Here is a 17,331-nt window from a genome sequence, read left to right on the forward strand (position 1 = left end):
CTCGTTTAATCATAATAGATAATAAAGTTCGACCAAACAAAATTATAGCCGGCCCGCGATTTTCAGGCCTCGAAAAAAGCTTGATAACCCTTGGCTACTCAATAAAAAGCAAAATACAAAATGATGCAATGTTCCTAGGTTGTCCGTTACAAGGGTCTGATAGGTTATTCCAGTTTTTGACAATTGCCTGTTGTACTTACGAAAAGACAAAAACTTTTTTGTCTTGTAGAGACGGTTTGCAAAAACGCAAAACCGAGGTTTTCCGAAAATTGATATACATCAGCAACCATTACACCCAATCTTTTGAAAGGAAGAATTTGTTTAAAATAGTTAATATTTTACATGTAAAATGGTGCACATAACAATTGTTTTAGTAACTTAATTAACATCGTGTAAATTGGACTGATCTGGTTCACCAGAATAACTAATCTTGGCAAGAAAGAATTTATTGCAAATGCTGAAAACAAACTGAAAAAATTGGAAACTCAATTTACAAATTTAACAAAAAATACAAAACAAAATATTGTCTAGTATCAATTTCACTAAATAAGAACGACATTTTTGTATTCAATATATCTATAATGCAAAATACGGTGAAGAATATCAAAAAATTGCGTGCAAAAGTATAAAACAAATACGAAAATCGGCAGACACATTGATTTTCAACATAAAAACTAATACGCCTGAATCAGTGGTTCCAACTTAAAGGTCCCAATAGTTTATGTCAAATTTTTTTTTATAATAAATAAGTCCCATTACACAATTATTGAATCAGGCGCAGCTTCAGTCAAACAATGTCGAATAAAAATGAAAGGACCCTCAAACCTTAACTTTACCTTTTGTGCATATTTAAATCCGAACATTTTAGCCAATTTTGATAAAACCGTCTAGATTTTTACACAATTCGAATTTTGCCAATTTCGAAATGTGTTTTTTATTAACTCTGGTCTATGTAACATACAATTGGGGTCACGCAACTTATCAAAAACTTAAAAGAGGTCGCGAGAACAAAAAGTTTGGAAACCACTGGCCTAGACTTATTTTTAACTATTAACGAGGTAGTTTAAAATTCGGATTTAGTTGGTTTGCAAGCTGCCTGCAGTTTTTGGTCAGCTGAAAAAAGAACTTTTATTAAAAATTTCCCGACATGACTGAAATGTGAGCACGCTTTGGTGGAACTTTCGTAATTTCACGATCGACGATTTATGAAGCTTGGCACTCCTCTGCTTGTATTTAACCTGTGTTTAAACATTGGTATCAAATGTCAAGCACAACCATCAAACACGGGGGAATTTAGGGAGGCACGTGGATACGTTCCTCCCTCTAAACCGAATTTTGTTTGCCTAATTTAACTACGTAAGCTAACTAAAGGTATATAGTCACTTTATGTACACGGCGTCCCTCAACAATGAGGCAAAGTGAACTGGCTTCGCATTCACTAAACATTTGTAGATCTAAACACGATAAATATTTATGTTTCGAAACTGTACGATTTAATTTACGCTAAATAGCCGCCACCTATTGAAATGGCTGGTATAAATTATGTATAACAGTATCTCAATACTAATGCACGAGGCAACAACTAACCTATTTGTCATAGAAACAAATATGGCCCCTTATATACTCCCGGCTAAAAACTACAGTTTAACTTAGCTATTGAATACACATGGTTATATACTGTAACCTAGCCCTATAGCAGGGATGGCGAACCTTTTGATATCGCGGGTCACAAATCCGACTTTAATCCTTACAAAATGCACAAGTGGTTCATATATTTAACTATATGCTAATTTTACGCGAAGCTTTGCTGCTGCGTCGTTTTAAGTGTTATTGCCAGGGCTCGCCACCCTTTACGTTTTACAGCGAAAATGTTTTTAGTTGTCTGCTTTTCTGCACGCATTTGTTGAAGTGCAGTTAATATAGGCCTACTCATCACCCCTAAGACACTTTTGCACATATTAGGCAGCCCTGATTTAAACAGCATAGTGCTATTTAACCAATATATGTTTTTTTAGATTTATCCTTTACTGAAAATCCTTGATAACATTTCGGTATTTTAAAGACAAGTGGGTCACTAAAAATGTGTCGTGGGGACAGTGGTTCGCCATCCCTGCCCTATATCAACCAACGATAGAGAGTACCATGTGTTGTAAACAATAGTACACCGAAAGCCATCGCAGAGTCACCAAATTTGTCAATTAATGATGAAACCAAGGCAGGCTAGAAAAACAACTAGCCTGCAGTGAGGTTCGAACTCACGACCTTCGGTCATACCGGGACCGTCGCTCTACCTACTGAGTTAGCACACATAGGTGCGTGTATCTTTCATTGTGTTGTACACAAGTAATTTAAACAAAAATTTATTTCATTTCGTGCGAAACTTCGTTATTTGTTTGTAGAATGTCTAAGCCTATTTGTAGAATAGTTCCCGAAAGCGCCGTGGGTCTAAGCACAACCTTCAAAATGTCAGTTTTGACAACTTAAATGATATATTTTCGCTTCACGCGAATCAATAACCTCGTTGATGCTTTTGTATTGAAAGTATAACTCCTCTGCAACCTTAAACATTAACAAAATAAACTAACTGTGTGTCTTTTAAGGTTATTACTTAATGACAGCACGTTATGACGTAACTTTGTAACGTCACGTCAAATAAAATTTTCATTTTCATCGTTCTGGTAATTAAATTATTCTACTTTCACCCTTTTGAACACACTGTTTTATGCTATTGTTTCAATATAGGGTTGCATATAAAAAAATACATCCAACAAAAACGAGATTGGCATTTATATGGACTGGAGTTAGTGCTTTATTAAACCAAAAGAAACTTAAGTTTTATATCTCACCTCATTTAAAAACTTATCGAGCAAGTAATGGACCCAAAAGACGTTGGTTTTTGGTCGGAAGAGCGACCAATTATCGTTGGTTTCAGATCGCATCAAACGGTAAACTTCGAACTGATAATCAACTTCTGCATCTCCGACAAATAGAGACTCGTCTTCCGATAAATCCTGGTATAGTGTGAGTTCATCTGCAGGAAATTAACTGTTAGCTAAGTTGGAACATCTAAATTAAGACAAGGAAAATAAGAAAAACAGTCTAAGACACTGAGTCTTTATTATGTAGCAAGAAACACAATTTGGACCTATTTTGTTTTTGGCAGAATTATTATTTTTTTTTCCAATCAATTTTTTGTGGCACATTTTTGACAGGAAAGAAAACGGAGTTAGAAGATAAATTTTTTACAATTGTTAGAGACCAATACTAAAGTGTTTTTTTGTGACCCGAACACAGGGATGTTTTTTAGGGGAGCAAAAGCATTGTTTTTTTTTCGATTTTGGTTTTTGTAGAGTTGAAAAAAATGAAATAAAAACCTGATATATTTATGGATGGTGGATTCATTTATACAAGTTGAATAACAAAATTTTGTCCCCAGGGTCAAAACGTTCAAAACTTTAGGTAATTTCAATGATATATTTAACGTACAAGGAAATACCTATCTTTTAAACCGCAAGATGCCCAACTAATGACACGCAACTTCGGGTCACATCCGCTTTTGCCAATTAAGGCAAAGAAACAGATAATAACACTGGGAGTATATGGATACCGACAAATAAGACCGATTGGAAGAATATTTAGTAATAACAATCGCTGGGTTGTAATGCATTTTGGGAAACATCGGCAGGGCGGACAATTTGTTAGGAGCCCGTGAAGGGGGCAGAAACGATAAGAGGTGAGAACCACTGCCATAAACAAGGTCTATCGTAGTTTTTTTAAACCTTGGGAGCATAATGGTGGAGGTTTTAGTTGGACGTAGTAAGAATATCAAAGCCATTACAGAAGTAGGTAGCATTTTGAACGTTTCGAATAATTCTTCATTCGTGAGATGTTAAAAAAATGGAATTTTCACCATCTGACATCTGGTGTTAAAATAAAGATATTTACACGAAACGTTTAAAATGTTACCGACTCACTATCTGTTAGGAGCCTGTAAAAGGAGGTACAAACCATAAGAGGTGAGAACCACCGCCCTAAACGTAGTATTTTACAGATTTTTTAAATCTGATTCCAAAATCCAGCACCTTTTGTCATCCTGGAAAGCGTAAAGTCGATAATGTTGACGCCGAGTCCCCTCAAATTGACGCTGTGTGACGTTCCGTCGAGGGAGAAGCTCTCGCTTTTCAGCGCCGGGTCTTTCTTCACCAGAATGTTTCCCCAGTGAAGGTCCCTGTGCTCAAACTGCAACGATTCTTCGGCCTGGGCCAGCGCGCAAACGGTTTGCTGGACAACCGATAAGGCCTGAAAGTAAACACGACTAAATGACAGGTTCACTTAAAAAGGCGGTTTTGTATTGAAAGCTTTTTTTGCAAACGAAAAGGTCGCTAGCTACATCTGCTTGAGGACAAAATTTAATACAGGTATCTCTCGTCTAGGGCTACAATTTTGGAAAAGGCAAATGCCCGGACATATTCATTACAGGTTGGATACCCACGTATAGAGCCACTAATGATGTACTTATTTGTATGTGGATTAGACCGCAAGACGTCATCACTATGGTCAAACTAGCGAAATAGGTAAAATTGAAACATTTAAAGGTATTTTGTTACCGGTTGATATGTCATAAATTTGTTCAGCGTTAGCTTAGTTATCTTTCAGTTAATATAATTTTTTTTTTGATAATTTTGCCTTTCAAGGTAAAAATCACTGCATTGGGTAGCAAATCATGAATAGAACTCCTTTACTCAAATTTGGTGTCGGATCAGCACCGATACCACCACTTGGTATCGGGTCCGATCCGATATTATTGGACATCCGTAATCGCTAGCCTACCCTAGGCCCAAAAATTACCTAGGACCGTGACTATTTAAGTGGAAGAACCACTACTAACCAGGGAGTCGAGCCGGAACCAAACCGGAATTTCATGAACTGGTTTAGGGTCATTTTTTTCGAACCGTAATTGAACCTGAACCGTTTTTTGCAAGATTTTAAGGACCCGAACCGGAACTGAACTGAATAATTTAAAAGAACATGAACCTTAACTGAACCTGAACCCGTAAACAAAAGCGGTTTACTTCAGCATGACATCACAACTTGTATTTTACAGAGATAAGTTACGCCATGTTCGAGTTGCTGTTTTTTTAATACGTCATGTAACTTAGCTTAAATGACTTAGAATTCAAAGATTATTCTCTATACATTTATTGACCCACATTTTTGGATTTAACGCAACTTTTAGTGTATCCGAACCGGAACTTTACGAACCAGTTTTGAAATAACGATGGTCGAACCGGAACTGAATCGAATTCTAAAAAAATTTTTGAACCTGAACCGGAAAAGTCAAACGGTATGACTCCCTGCTACTAACACAAGCAGTTACCTGTCCAGCGTGTGTAAAGGTGTAGTGTTCAACATCAGAACCACCATCAGCGAACAGAAGCACAACATAAAGCTGGTCTTCTTGGCACAATTCGGGCCGGTCGTTCTCAGACCCCTTGGCCAGGTCGAACTCGTCCCAGGCGGCCAGCAGGAAGTCCGGGTATTTCCCTTGAACCAGGCGCACACTAATGTGAAAAAATGAATATAGGTCTAATTAAAGTTTTAAATTTTTTTCTCACATTTCGAAATAATAAATATATATATAGAGAGAGAGAGAGTTCAAGTAAGTTTTTTTTCCTAATGCCATTTAGAAGCCTTGTGCCACAAGTGACAAAAGGTTGCAGAGCACTGGGAAATATATAGTGAGTTAGTGAGTCATCACCCCGCAAAAAAAAAAAACAGCACTTAAATAATAATTACACCTAATTGAATTATTTGTTTTATGTTTACTAAATTTTAAAATTCTTAAATTGTTTCCAGATAGCACATAAAATGTAAAAAAATATTTTGGTCGCCAGCATTTTTTAGAATGTGATAATTTTCCAGGCGAATTCTAATTGGTTGACACTCGCTCGACTGGCGAGTGGAAATTTTAATTAAATGCCAATCAATCTTTGACACAATTATGTGAAAAAAAAGAAGATATTTTGTCTATAAAGTTAAACCTGATATTTCAGTAAAAAAACAATGATTACCTGTGCAATTTAATGAAGCCTTTCTCAAGGTTTGAAAGTTCAATGGAGTTGACAATTTCCGGAAGAATTTCTTGAAAACTTTTCTGTTTTTCTCCGTTCAACACGGTTTCTCCCTCAATCGGTATAACCTTGTTGACAATGAGAATAAAACAATTAACATAAACATATTGTTAAAATAAGAAAATAACTATAAAGTATTCTCTTATGGGTTGTTTCCTGTATAAGTTTGACAGAACAAGTTAACATAATGTAATAATTACTAATTACTCTAGAGAGCAAGTTAATCACAAACATTAAAAACAAAATAGAGTTAGCTCCACCAGGCAACATATCAATAGATAGAAATCGCTCTTCTGGTGTAAACGAAATATAAACCTAACGCACTCTCGTTTTCTGCTTCTGCTTCCGAAACGTCGGTTTATACTTCGTTTACACCAGAAGAGCGATTTCTATCTATTAAAAACAAAAGTTTAAAAAAAGTTAAACGTGCATATTTTACACCAGAAGCTGAAAACTGGTCCAACAGCTAGAAAAGGCAAGATTTGTTTTACCTTTTTTCAAGGCTTCTTAAATAGACAGATATTGCAAATATAAACCCCCTTTAAATACGTTACCTACAAAAAAAATGTTTTGTCCTTTTGAAGAAGCTATGTTTTTGCACAATAGTTAAATTGCCAACATGTCAGTCAGTAGAAATTAAATAACAAAATAGCTAACCTTGATGGCAAGAGGATCTCCTTTTTTCGACCTACTTCTGTACACTTCTCCGTAAACGCCTTCCCCAATTTTTACCAATGCTTTTCTGGATAGAAACACATCTTCAAACTGACAAGGCTCCGTTTGGTTGCACTGCACCAAAACTCGCTCCTTCCAACTTAAACCCACATCAGTAGAAAGTTTTTTAGGCGAGAGGGCTTTCTAAAATAGTAATTTCACATTGCTAAAACAAAAGAATAATTTCAAATAAAGTTGTATAAAAAAAAAAAAAATTAATTTTTTTATGACTAAAAATTATTATAAGTCCCAATTTCCAGAAATAACTTTATTGAGGACTGACCAAATCACCACGTGCAAATCTACCATTAAACAGTCTCTTTCTACAAGTCCACATTTTGCTCAGAACTAAATAAACTACAAGTTAACCAAGTATCAAAATATACCATTTTATTATTTGACTATGACATCACACAGCCCATTGTTGTCATGTTTTTAATGGATTAATCATATTCAAGTTACCTCAAAGCTCAGGTGAAATTGCTTCATCTCCAAATTTCCTGCCTGTTGCCTTGTAGTCATGCCAAAAATCGGGGTTCCCCAGCTTTTTAACAAGATATGTTTGTTTAGCGAGGCGGGGGTGAAGATAAAAGATCGCCGCTTGCAATTCATAGGTGTCGATTGGACAAGGTCATTTGCCTTATCAGTGTTGGTCAGGTGCAAAGAGTCGTTCAATATCTCGTTGTGACAATTAAGAATTGAACTCCCAAATGAAATTTCAGCGTTTAGTTGCTGATGCTCGCTGAACGAAAATGTTGACAATCCGTTTGTAACTTTGTAGTCGGGACGTCGTCTGCGGCCACGAGTTATGTTTTTGGCTTTCGACTGATTAACTGCAATCCACGGTTCAATGATGGACGTCTTGATAATGTTGCTTTCTCCCGACGAACTAAAGCTTTCAAGCTTAGGATCCTCATTTTCTTTGGTTGGAGATTTTATCGGAAAAACCTTCTTTACCACTGGTGATTTCCTTACATCTCTTTAAAACACCAAAATATAAATTAAAGAAAATTTAGACTAAAAAATAGGGAATGGTTCAGACTCAGTGTTGTTATGACTTCAGTCAATAACTTGACATGACCAAAGTGCACTTAAGTAAGTGTTCTTAAATTAATTGGCTTGACTTAAGTCTTTTGGACAAATTGATTGACCTGGATTAAAGTTTGTTTGGTCAAATAACTTTAATGAAGTGTTTTCGTTAAACAGAGTTATTGTTAAAAATCAGACAAGTTTTTGAAAAAGTTTAACATTTATTTTTATATCAATGACTTGGCTTGGAGTTGACTTGAACAACTAATGCTTTGGTATGGAAAATGACATTAGTTTTTTAAATTTTAATAGACTACATTTGGACTGACACAATGACTTGTTTACAACACTGGTTCAGGCCAACAAAAATACATAAACAATAAAAATTTGCACCAATGACAAACCCACTTTTTTAAGTGCACAGTTTTCTTCTTTACAAGTTCTACATTTTGAAAGCTGGCAAAACTGTCATCAGAGTCGGAGAAAATTCCCTTTTTCAAAAGATTTTCTTTTGGTTGAATTTCCAGCCAATCTTTATTTGCCTGTAGAAAAACAAAAATATCTAAGTTTAGGGTTAATACTGAATTAAAGTTCCACTTAGCCAGTCGGGTGAGTGTCTTCCAATCGTAACTCGCCAAAATGTCAGCATGATGTCTGTGTATATTTCTTCCTACCTAATGTTTTACCAATAATTTAATCTGGCTTTCTTTTTCAGTTTAACATAGTTGTGCATGGTAAGCCTCACTTGTTTACAAGACTATGAATGCTTAAGACTTATAAATCATGTTTGTGCTTGTTGTTTTACATTTTTTGAACAAATCTTCATTGCACAGTTTTAAACTTTCTGTTGCACACCTAGGATTTTTGAAAAAAAAAAAACTGCACTAAGAAATTTTGACATTGCAAGAAATCAGTATAGAAAACTTAGACAGAAAATTAATCAATACCAATTGTACACTTAATATAAAGATTACCTGGTTAAGAATACGTATTGTGCTCTTTCCATAAGTCGAAACTGATTTGTTTAGTCCAACTGAACGTTTACCAACTTTGCTCAAAGGTTTTACCTTTGGCTTTTTTGCCTTCTTCATTTTCCAAAGAAATGTATATTAAGTGTTCATGGACAGTTTTGTTTTTTTATATCTATGCTATGCAACCTGAAAAACATACTGGATTAATGCAAGTTTTCATTTCATGGCACTTTGTGTACTAATGTGGAATTTGCAGTGTTTTATTACTCAACCCAGGGCCGATTGCATTGCACTGCTTTTTCCCAAGATCTTTGTGGTTGAATGCTTCCTATTACTATGCAAGTTACATTATTTGGCATCAAATTTCACAGTGTTATACTAAAAAAGGCCTTTCTGGCGACATACCGCTTAAGTTTGGCATAGGATTTCATCATTTTTTATACTACTTTAATGCTAAACCAAAGTATTATTGGTATAACACAAGAATATCCTATTATTGGTTTTGGCTTTAGGGTTTACAATGTGATACAATAATATAAAATTTACAGTATGTTTTTACTTTTATAACGCAAAGACAAAAAACTAAGTGGCTATTAGACTCAGTACTACTTCGTCTATTTTAATTTAAAAATACTATAAAATTTATTTCAACAGCTGTGTAACAGATTCAGAATCCAACAGCCAGATTGCAAACTTTGCATTTTGCATTGGGGTGACGATTTTGCAGCTGAAAATTACACGGCTGTAATAAAATTTCGGCCCTGGTCTATAATTCCACAACACTTTTGTCCGGGGGTTTATTTTGCTAACCATATTTGGGTTAGGGTGAGAGTTAGCGTTTGGGTGGGTCAAGTATTATTATTATACTTATTCCAAAATTTCTGCCAAAATTTGTACGGCTAAAAATGAAGCACTATAATGAAAAAAGTATATGAAAAAGCGCGACCGAAGTTTTGCGCGTTTGAGCGGGCAACTGCGCCTTACTTCATAGCACTAAAGTTAAATACAATTTTTATTCACTGTAAACTGTAATACAAAACTCGAAACACGGTTGCTGGGCAAATAGAGGCGCTCGTCTAGAATCCTACCACAACGAACATTATTTGGGTTAGGGTGCCGGTTAGCGTTTGGGTTTGGGTGAGTCCAGTAATAGTGTTAAACAATATTACTTGACCTACCCACACCCAAACACTAACCGACACCCAACCCACATATTATGCATTGCTTAATATTTATTTCAACGTTGTGGTAGGATTCTAGACCAGCGCCCAAATAGACACTTCTTTGTTATAACATTAGTTACATATTTTAAGTTATAAGCTCCGGAAAAATTTTACATAGTTGTTCTACTTTGCTCTGCACAAAATTAGAATTTATCAACAACAAAAACGAAATTTGAACATTTGGTAAATTCCCCATTTGAATTCCCGCTAAATAAAATATCGCTTCCATGTTATAATTTTAAAAATTCTAGGGGCTTTCGACAAATGTTAAATTTGCTAACTTTGGTCGAATTAACATTTCGTGAAATTTTTCCTGGCAATAGGTCGAATATTACTAATTACATGATTTTGGATTACTTTTGAAAGACTTTAAAACCGCTATTAGAATTTACGGCGCTGGTCTAAAATTCTACCACTGTTTTTTGCAGTGGAAAAATAAGTGTTTGTGGGTTTTAGAAATTGCAAAGAACAAATAAATATGGGTTAACAAATGTAATAATAATAATACTTGATCCACCCGAACACAAACGCTAACTCGTACCCTAACCCACAGAGATTTCAACAAAATCTGGGTTAAATCTCTTTGCCTAACCCAAACAATGTTGGCAGTATAAACCCCCGGACGAAAATGCGGTTGGATTCTAGACCAGCGCCCAATTTACAAATATACGTTGTGCAAACTTAGTTATACCTTTACTACGGTATTGTTTAGCATTTCTATAAAAACAGAAACAAACAAACTTTAAAAATAGAAGCACAACAACCAAACTCATTTTAGGTTAATAAATAAATAATTAATCCTATCTAGCGAAGCAACGCCATTAATAATTTTTTTTGGAAACTCAACTCACAGCAATAAGGAAATGGAATTAAACTATAAAAGGGGGTTGTGGGGCTTAACTGGTTTTATAGGGGCTGAAACTTGTTTCACTTTCATTGATCCGACTCTAGTTGTTAAGGTTGCGTGTTTCAATAGCTCAGCCACACCAGGTATAGGTTATTGAATAACAACAGAACGGCAATTAACTTACAGAACTAGCGTATTTTTTACATTATGTTAGTTGAGTGAGTTGAGCCATTTGTCCAGTTCAGTTACATTCGCTTGTTTTGTCGACCCTTTTGTACACATCGCTTGGCCATGTCGTTTAGATGTTAACGGGAGGTAAATAACATCTTCCGTGTTACTATTAATATTTTATGGTGACGACGAGGACTGCCTTGAGTCGCGTTATAAAGTTGGTTATAAAAACCTAGTTTCGAAAAATAGTAGGCTAACAAACACGAATATGACACTAGTCACTACATATTATTTATGGCAGCCAAAAATGATTTGTGATTTAAAATGAACCACGTGGACATAACACAACGAAATCACGAGTTTAAGTTGGCACATGTTACATCAAGTAGAAAAATCTGTGCGAATTTCGAAGTTCAACAGGAACTGCTGTACATCTCGCTCTGTTGTTCGTCAAGTTCAGTCGTACAAAACCGTACAATTCAATGGAAACTTTTGAAAAACGAAACAAAAGAAAGGCAGTTATTTGTTTAATTTTATTTTAAATATCACATTTCGTTTGAGTTACTTCCAAACAAACGCAGTACCGGTAAATGAAAACACGTTTCTAAATTGTACTGCCTTTTCACTTTTGCTTTAAACAAAGGCAGTTAATAGGCTTGTGCCCAGCTAAATTCGTGTTTGGACTTGCACGAATTAAAGCATATGTTTCGCGCGTGGATAAATCATTACGCTTTTTACGAGGTACCGTTACGTCTCGTGTTTTGTCCTACTTTGCCTAACTATACGCGTTGTGCGAGTTAGGATTCAGACTTTACCAAAATGTTTAAAATAATTTGGAAAAGTTAAAACAAAATAATTTCGTGCACAACAAAATAAATCAATATTTACAAGTTTTAGCGCTGTAATCCAATTTAAAACTCTATGCGCATTTTTAGCAGTTATACCTATACGTTTTGCAATCATGTTTAAAAACATTAATTAACAGATCTCTTGATCGGTGTTAAAACGAAAAAAATTGTAAGATAGATCGACATTTACCTTAGCAATTTAAAGGTTAAAACAATACTCTAAAACAGATCCAACAACGAATTGCGATTTGCATTGTTCCATTGCCTTGTCTTCAAATGATTAGCAGCGCTTGTTTTACTTGTTTATTGCGAACAACTGACCAAGTGCCCTTGTTGCACAATGTTCTTCGATAACAAATGGAGGAAAGTTCGTGATCTTCGACTGTCTTATGCCAACTCGCTGTCATTTTTCTTGGAATGAACGTTGCGGCAAAGTAGTTAACTTGCAATGTTCTAATGATTGGCCTAATCCAAAGATGAACGAACTTCTTTTTAGGACTGAGTTGTGCGTTGTCTTATCGCTTTGCATTTTTTGACGTTGTTTCGCTCATTTTATCTGCTTTTTTCTTTCTATTTGTGTCATTTTACTTTGCGTCTTGTTGGCCATGTGGGTCATTCCCTAATGAAGACTTTCTGAATAGTTAGTCGAAACCTTGGGTAAACAAATATATTCAAGAATAACTTATTTTTAGTATGCCGCTACAGCGTATCTTTACGGAATCCAAAATAATGTTTCTGTTTGTCGATCACTGTTTCGCTGACGCGTATTTTCAAGAAAACCTAAAGTTTAACTCCTGAGTAAAAACAAAATCAGACATATTTTCAGTAATATATATTTCGCCTATACCGGCATCGTCAGTTCCTATAGGTGAAGCAAAATACGTATACATAGCAAATTAAAATATAATTATCAAAAAAGTCAAAAACATATAAAAACAGATTAGGTAATAATGTCGCAAAAAGAATAGGACTTGAATAACAATTTTTGTTTAAACAGGTTTTGTACATGTCAAATTTAATTCAAAATTAGGGAAACGTTTGATTTTTTTTACAATGTTCTCCGGTATAAAGGCAGGAGATATTCAAGTGCACCGAAGCCGAATCATTAATAAATTTCCCCAATGTTATACGAAGGCTGCGCGAATCGACGAAAAGAATAAGTTCGACTCCAGGGTCCTTGAATGTTGTCTGGAGGACCGAGCTACTGCGGAGAACCTGGAAATATGCAAAATGGTCCTTGTCGGCGATATGGCGGTCGGAAAAACCAGTCTTCTTTGCCGTTACGGTCAAAGATTGTTCAACAAAAGTTGCAAAGCGACTATCGGCGTCGATTTCGAGATTGAAAGATTCGTGATTCTGAATCAGCCATTTACGCTTGAGATATGGGACACGGCTGGACACGAACGATTCCAATGCCTCGTCACCACGTACCTCCGAAGTGCGAAAGTTGTAGCTGTCGTGTTCGACGTCTCGGAGATACAAAGTCTTGCCAACGCCAAGAAATGGTTGGAGGCCGTGGAGAAAGAAAACCCCGACAGCTCGATGATAACGTTCCTTGTCGGAACCAAAATGGATCTTTTGGTTCCGCTTGCTTTTAAAGAGATTGAGCTCGAAGCCATTAAAATCGCAAATTCGATGAACGCAGAGTTCTGGGGGGTGTCGGCCAAAACTGGCGAAAACGTAGAGGAATTTATCACCAGGGTTGCAGCTTTGTCGTTCGAGAGTGCGGTCATCACGCAACGTCAACCTGTCAGTCAGATAATAGAATCGTCAAGTTCGGTTAGCATCAACTCCCAACCCAGTCAGGAGGAATACAAGGAGAAAAATAAATGCTGCAAATGTACCCTCAATTAATTTTAAGGAAGCCGCTTCATTATCACACAGTATTATTCTATATTTTTCAATTCATGTTTTACTGATATATCGTGTGGATTTTTTGTACCCTACTAATTTAAAATTTGATTTTTCAAGTGTAGCTGTATGTTTTTCATATAACTATGTTTTTTTTTGCCATTCAATATATGTAGATACATTTTCCTTACTTTTGTACGGACCCAATGGTACTAAAATCAAGTTACATGTATTTTGGCCGGAGTCGGACTCGGGAGTTAGACTCGGATTATTTTTAACCGACTCCGCAGCCCTGGCCACGATACATGTTTATAAAATTTTCCATTATATGCTATTCCACCTTCACAGTTTACAGTTTGTAGCCATATTAGTTTAGAAATATGCTACTTTGCATGCGCACGTTGGACGAAGTGGAATTGCTCCATATGACCGGGTTCAAACCCCGGTCATTAAATTGAAACAGTCTGACGGGTTGTGACGTCGTCACGCCAGCCTCTACGTTTTTATCAAAATGTTAGCAAGATGCTGGAATCGCTTAGTCAATTGTTCAGAGTTTCCTGTATTTTTGTATCGTGATTAAGCGTTTTGTCATGAATTTTAATTACAGCCATCTGGTACAAGGTATTTAAGTGATGCAGTCTCATAAACTGTTCACTCGTGGAGTTCTGATCGCGTACGCTACGAGGTTACTTATTGAACGTATAGTAGCCTACCTGTATAAGTAGGTTACTGATTGCTGTTTGTTCATTTGCAATAAATATTATTCTATTGTGGCACACACAGACTCGGGACTCTGGTAGTTTTACTCGAGTCATGTGTCCGAGTTTGAAGCCTTTTATGAGGTCACAATTATTTTTGTGATTTTTCCCGCTATAATTCTGTTTTGAGTCTACTTATATAGCAGTGTAATCCCTTGTTAAACAATTGTTTGCAACATTGGTTCATACCAATAAAGATACATACACATTTTGCGCAGAGGAGACGATTTTGCAGTTTAAAATTGTGGGGCTGATAACATTTCTGCCAAAATTTGCGCGGCTGTAAAAATGTTATTTTAAAAATATGCACAGCTGAAAATAAAGCACTATACTGAAAACCGTTAGCGCAACGGAAGTTTTGCGCTTTTGAGCGCAAAACTGCGCCTTACATTCTAACCTGGTCCAACACTAAAGTTAAATAGGCTACAGTTTTTGTTCACTGTAATGCAAACTCGATACGCGGTTGCTGGGCAAATAGCCACTTTTTTGTTATAACATTAGTTACATATTTAAGGCTATAATTTTTTCTACGGAATTATTTAACGTAAGCCTAGTTGTAAAATGCTAAATTTCCCATTTGAATTCCCGCTAATAAAATATGGATTGTATGTTATAATTCTAAAAAATCTAGGGGCTTTTGAGACTGTTAAATTGTCCTACTTTAATCGAATTAACATCTAGCAAGTAATAGGTAATAGGCCCAATATTGCTAATTACATGTATTTGAATTACTTTTAAAAGACTTTACTTAAAAAAGAATAGATTTTTCCTCGAATAGATTTCTTTAATACCGGATTTACAATTCGCAAATCTAAGTACAAACTTATCTAACTATTTATTACGGTATTGTTTAGCACTTTTAGAAAAGCAGAAACAAATAAACCTTAAAAATAAAACACTACTATATAGGTTAATAAATAAATAATCTCAGTAGCGCTATCAAGCGAAGCAACGCCATTTATAAATATTTTGGGAAATTCAACTCACTGTAAAAAGGAACTGAAAGTAAACTCTTTTCAGGAATAATATAACGTTGAAATAAAACAACACAGTTTGTTTGAAGAGGTTTTGTGCATGTCTAGTTAGTTTCGAAGTAGGGAAGCGTTTTTGTTCCATAAAATGGACTCCAGTATAAAAGCAAGGGTTATTCAAGTGCACCAAGACCGAATCATCACAAATTTCCCGCAATGTTACACGAAGGCTGCGCGAATCGACGAAAAGTTTAATTTTGACCCGAGGGTCCGTCAATCATGTCTGGCCGACCGCGCTACTGCGGTGAGCCTAAAAATATGCAAAATGATCATTATAGGCGATATGGCGGTCGGAAAAACCTGCCTGGTTCACCGTTTCTGCCGAAAATCATTCGACCGTGATTACAAAGCAACAATCGGCGTCGATTTCGAGGTGGAAAGGTTTGAGATCCTCAATCAGCCTTTTACGCTTCAGATGTGGGACACTGCTGGACAGGAACGATTCCAATGCATCGCCGCCGCGTACTACCGAGGGGCGCAAGTCGTAGCTGTCGTGTTCGACGTCTCGGAGATCCAGAGTCTTGCCAACGCCAAGAAATGGCTGGAGGCTGCGCAGAAAGAAAATCGCGGCAGTTCACTGATGACTTTTCTTGTCGGAACCAAAATGGATCTTTTGTCTCCACTCGCTTTTAAAGACGTCGAGCGCGAAGCCATCAAGGTCGCAAAATCGATGAATGCAGAGTTCTGGGGGGTGTCGGCCAAAACTGGCGAAAATGTCAAGGACTTGTTTGCCAGAATCGCAGCTTTGTCCTTTGAGAGTGCGGCCATGCACGACCTAACCAAACGTCAGCCAGTCAGTCAGAAAATGGAAACGTCAAGTTCGTTTAACATCAATGACCGGAGTAGTCAGAGCGAATACAAGCAGAGTAAGAACTGCTGCAAATCGTAAATACCCTTAACTAATTTTGAGGGCACCATTTCAACATCATTCAATATTATTATCCATTTTTCAATTTATATTTTACTGATATGTCGTGTGGATTTTTTGTACTGTACTAATTTGAAATTTTTTTTTTCAAGTGTTTTAACTTTATGTTATTCATATATGTGCTTTTGCCATTCAATATATATAGCTATATTTTCCTTATTTTCTTTGCTTACCCAATGGTACTAAAATCATGTTACATGTATTTCTATGCCTTGTTACACATTTGTTTTACAGTTTGTTCCTTTTAAAGTGCTTTTTTATCCGTTTAATTGCTCTATAAATAGAATTACATAGGTAATAATATGCTGCTCTAATTCCAGTCTGCATATCACACTACTTGCCCAATTGTTGCCAATAACATTCCTAAACAATTCCATTAGCAATTTGTGTAAACTTGTGTATTTGTTAGCAATAGGATCGCTGATCATATTTTATTCTAATACTAATAACAAGTGAAACAATTAATATGGTCAAAGTGACAAAAATTAACAATTTAAACCTGCACAAGTAATATTTTCACTGCTTTATATACCTTTGATTTTGTAATGCTATTAAAAAAAAACTTCTTAAGTCATTTAAAAAGCATATCATAACTGAAATGCTTAGATTAACTTGGTAAAGGATCAGTAATGATACCACCTTAGTAATAAACGAGTACTGATTCTACCACTTGGCATCGCTTTTTGTTCCAAAATAATACTCAGGCATCCCTAGTTCGCATTGTTCTTGGCTTTGGTGTAAGAACGTTTTTTTGTGGCTGTTTTCTTGGCATGCAGACTGGACAATTGCGCCCTTAACGTCATTGTGAATTTGCTTCGTTAGCTGACAC

At 36.0% G+C, this 17,331-nt stretch overlaps 2 protein-coding genes and 1 pseudogene across 2 annotated transcripts; 2 read left to right on the forward strand and 1 right to left on the reverse strand.

The window, feature by feature from the left end:
• Window positions 1–1,006: 1,006 nt before the first annotated feature.
• Window positions 1,007–8,965, reverse strand: LOC146146634 (serine/threonine-protein kinase haspin-like). The gene is made up of 9 exons (XM_083386931.1): window positions 8,849–8,965; window positions 8,283–8,416; window positions 7,308–7,824; window positions 6,789–6,989; window positions 6,072–6,199; window positions 5,378–5,561; window positions 4,083–4,299; window positions 2,847–3,031; window positions 1,007–1,238 (listed from the first exon to the last, which is right to left on the reverse strand). Exons 1-9 carry the CDS (start codon window positions 8,963–8,965, stop codon window positions 1,110–1,112), a joined length of 1,812 nt encoding a protein of 603 aa, XP_083243057.1. The 3' UTR covers window positions 1,007–1,109.
• Window positions 8,966–12,987: 4,022 nt separating this feature from the next.
• Window positions 12,988–13,788, forward strand: LOC146146635 (ras-related protein Rab-34 pseudogene; annotated as a pseudogene).
• Window positions 13,789–15,585: 1,797 nt separating this feature from the next.
• LOC146146636 (ras-related protein Rab-34-like) lies at window positions 15,586–17,324 on the forward strand. The gene has a single exon (XM_083387772.1). It carries the CDS (start codon window positions 15,663–15,665, stop codon window positions 16,461–16,463), a length of 801 nt encoding a protein of 266 aa, XP_083243898.1. The 5' UTR covers window positions 15,586–15,662; the 3' UTR covers window positions 16,464–17,324.
• Window positions 17,325–17,331: the final 7 nt, after the last annotated feature.

Source organism: Ascidiella aspersa, chromosome 4 (genome assembly GCF_963924565.1).
Source record: "Ascidiella aspersa chromosome 4, kaAscAspe10.2, whole genome shotgun sequence".
NCBI lineage: Eukaryota > Metazoa > Chordata > Ascidiacea > Phlebobranchia > Ascidiidae > Ascidiella > Ascidiella aspersa.

Excerpts from the sequence above, each read along its gene's own strand:
- LOC146146634 (XM_083386931.1), bottom strand. The coding sequence starts at position 8,965 with ATGAAGAAGGCAAAAAAGCCAAAGGTAAAACCTTTGAGCAAAGTTGGT. Across the intron at positions 5,562-6,071 it reads GGCTTCATTAAATTGCACAG|TGTGCGCCTGGTTCAAGGGA; the intron begins GTAATCATTGTT and ends TTTTCACATTAG. Across the intron at positions 3,032-4,082 it reads GCTTTCCAGGATGACAAAAG|ATGAACTCACACTATACCAG; the intron begins GTGCTGGATTTT and ends AATTTCCTGCAG.
- LOC146146636 (XM_083387772.1), top strand. The coding sequence starts at position 15,663 with ATGGACTCCAGTATAAAAGCAAGGGTTATTCAAGTGCACCAAGACCGA.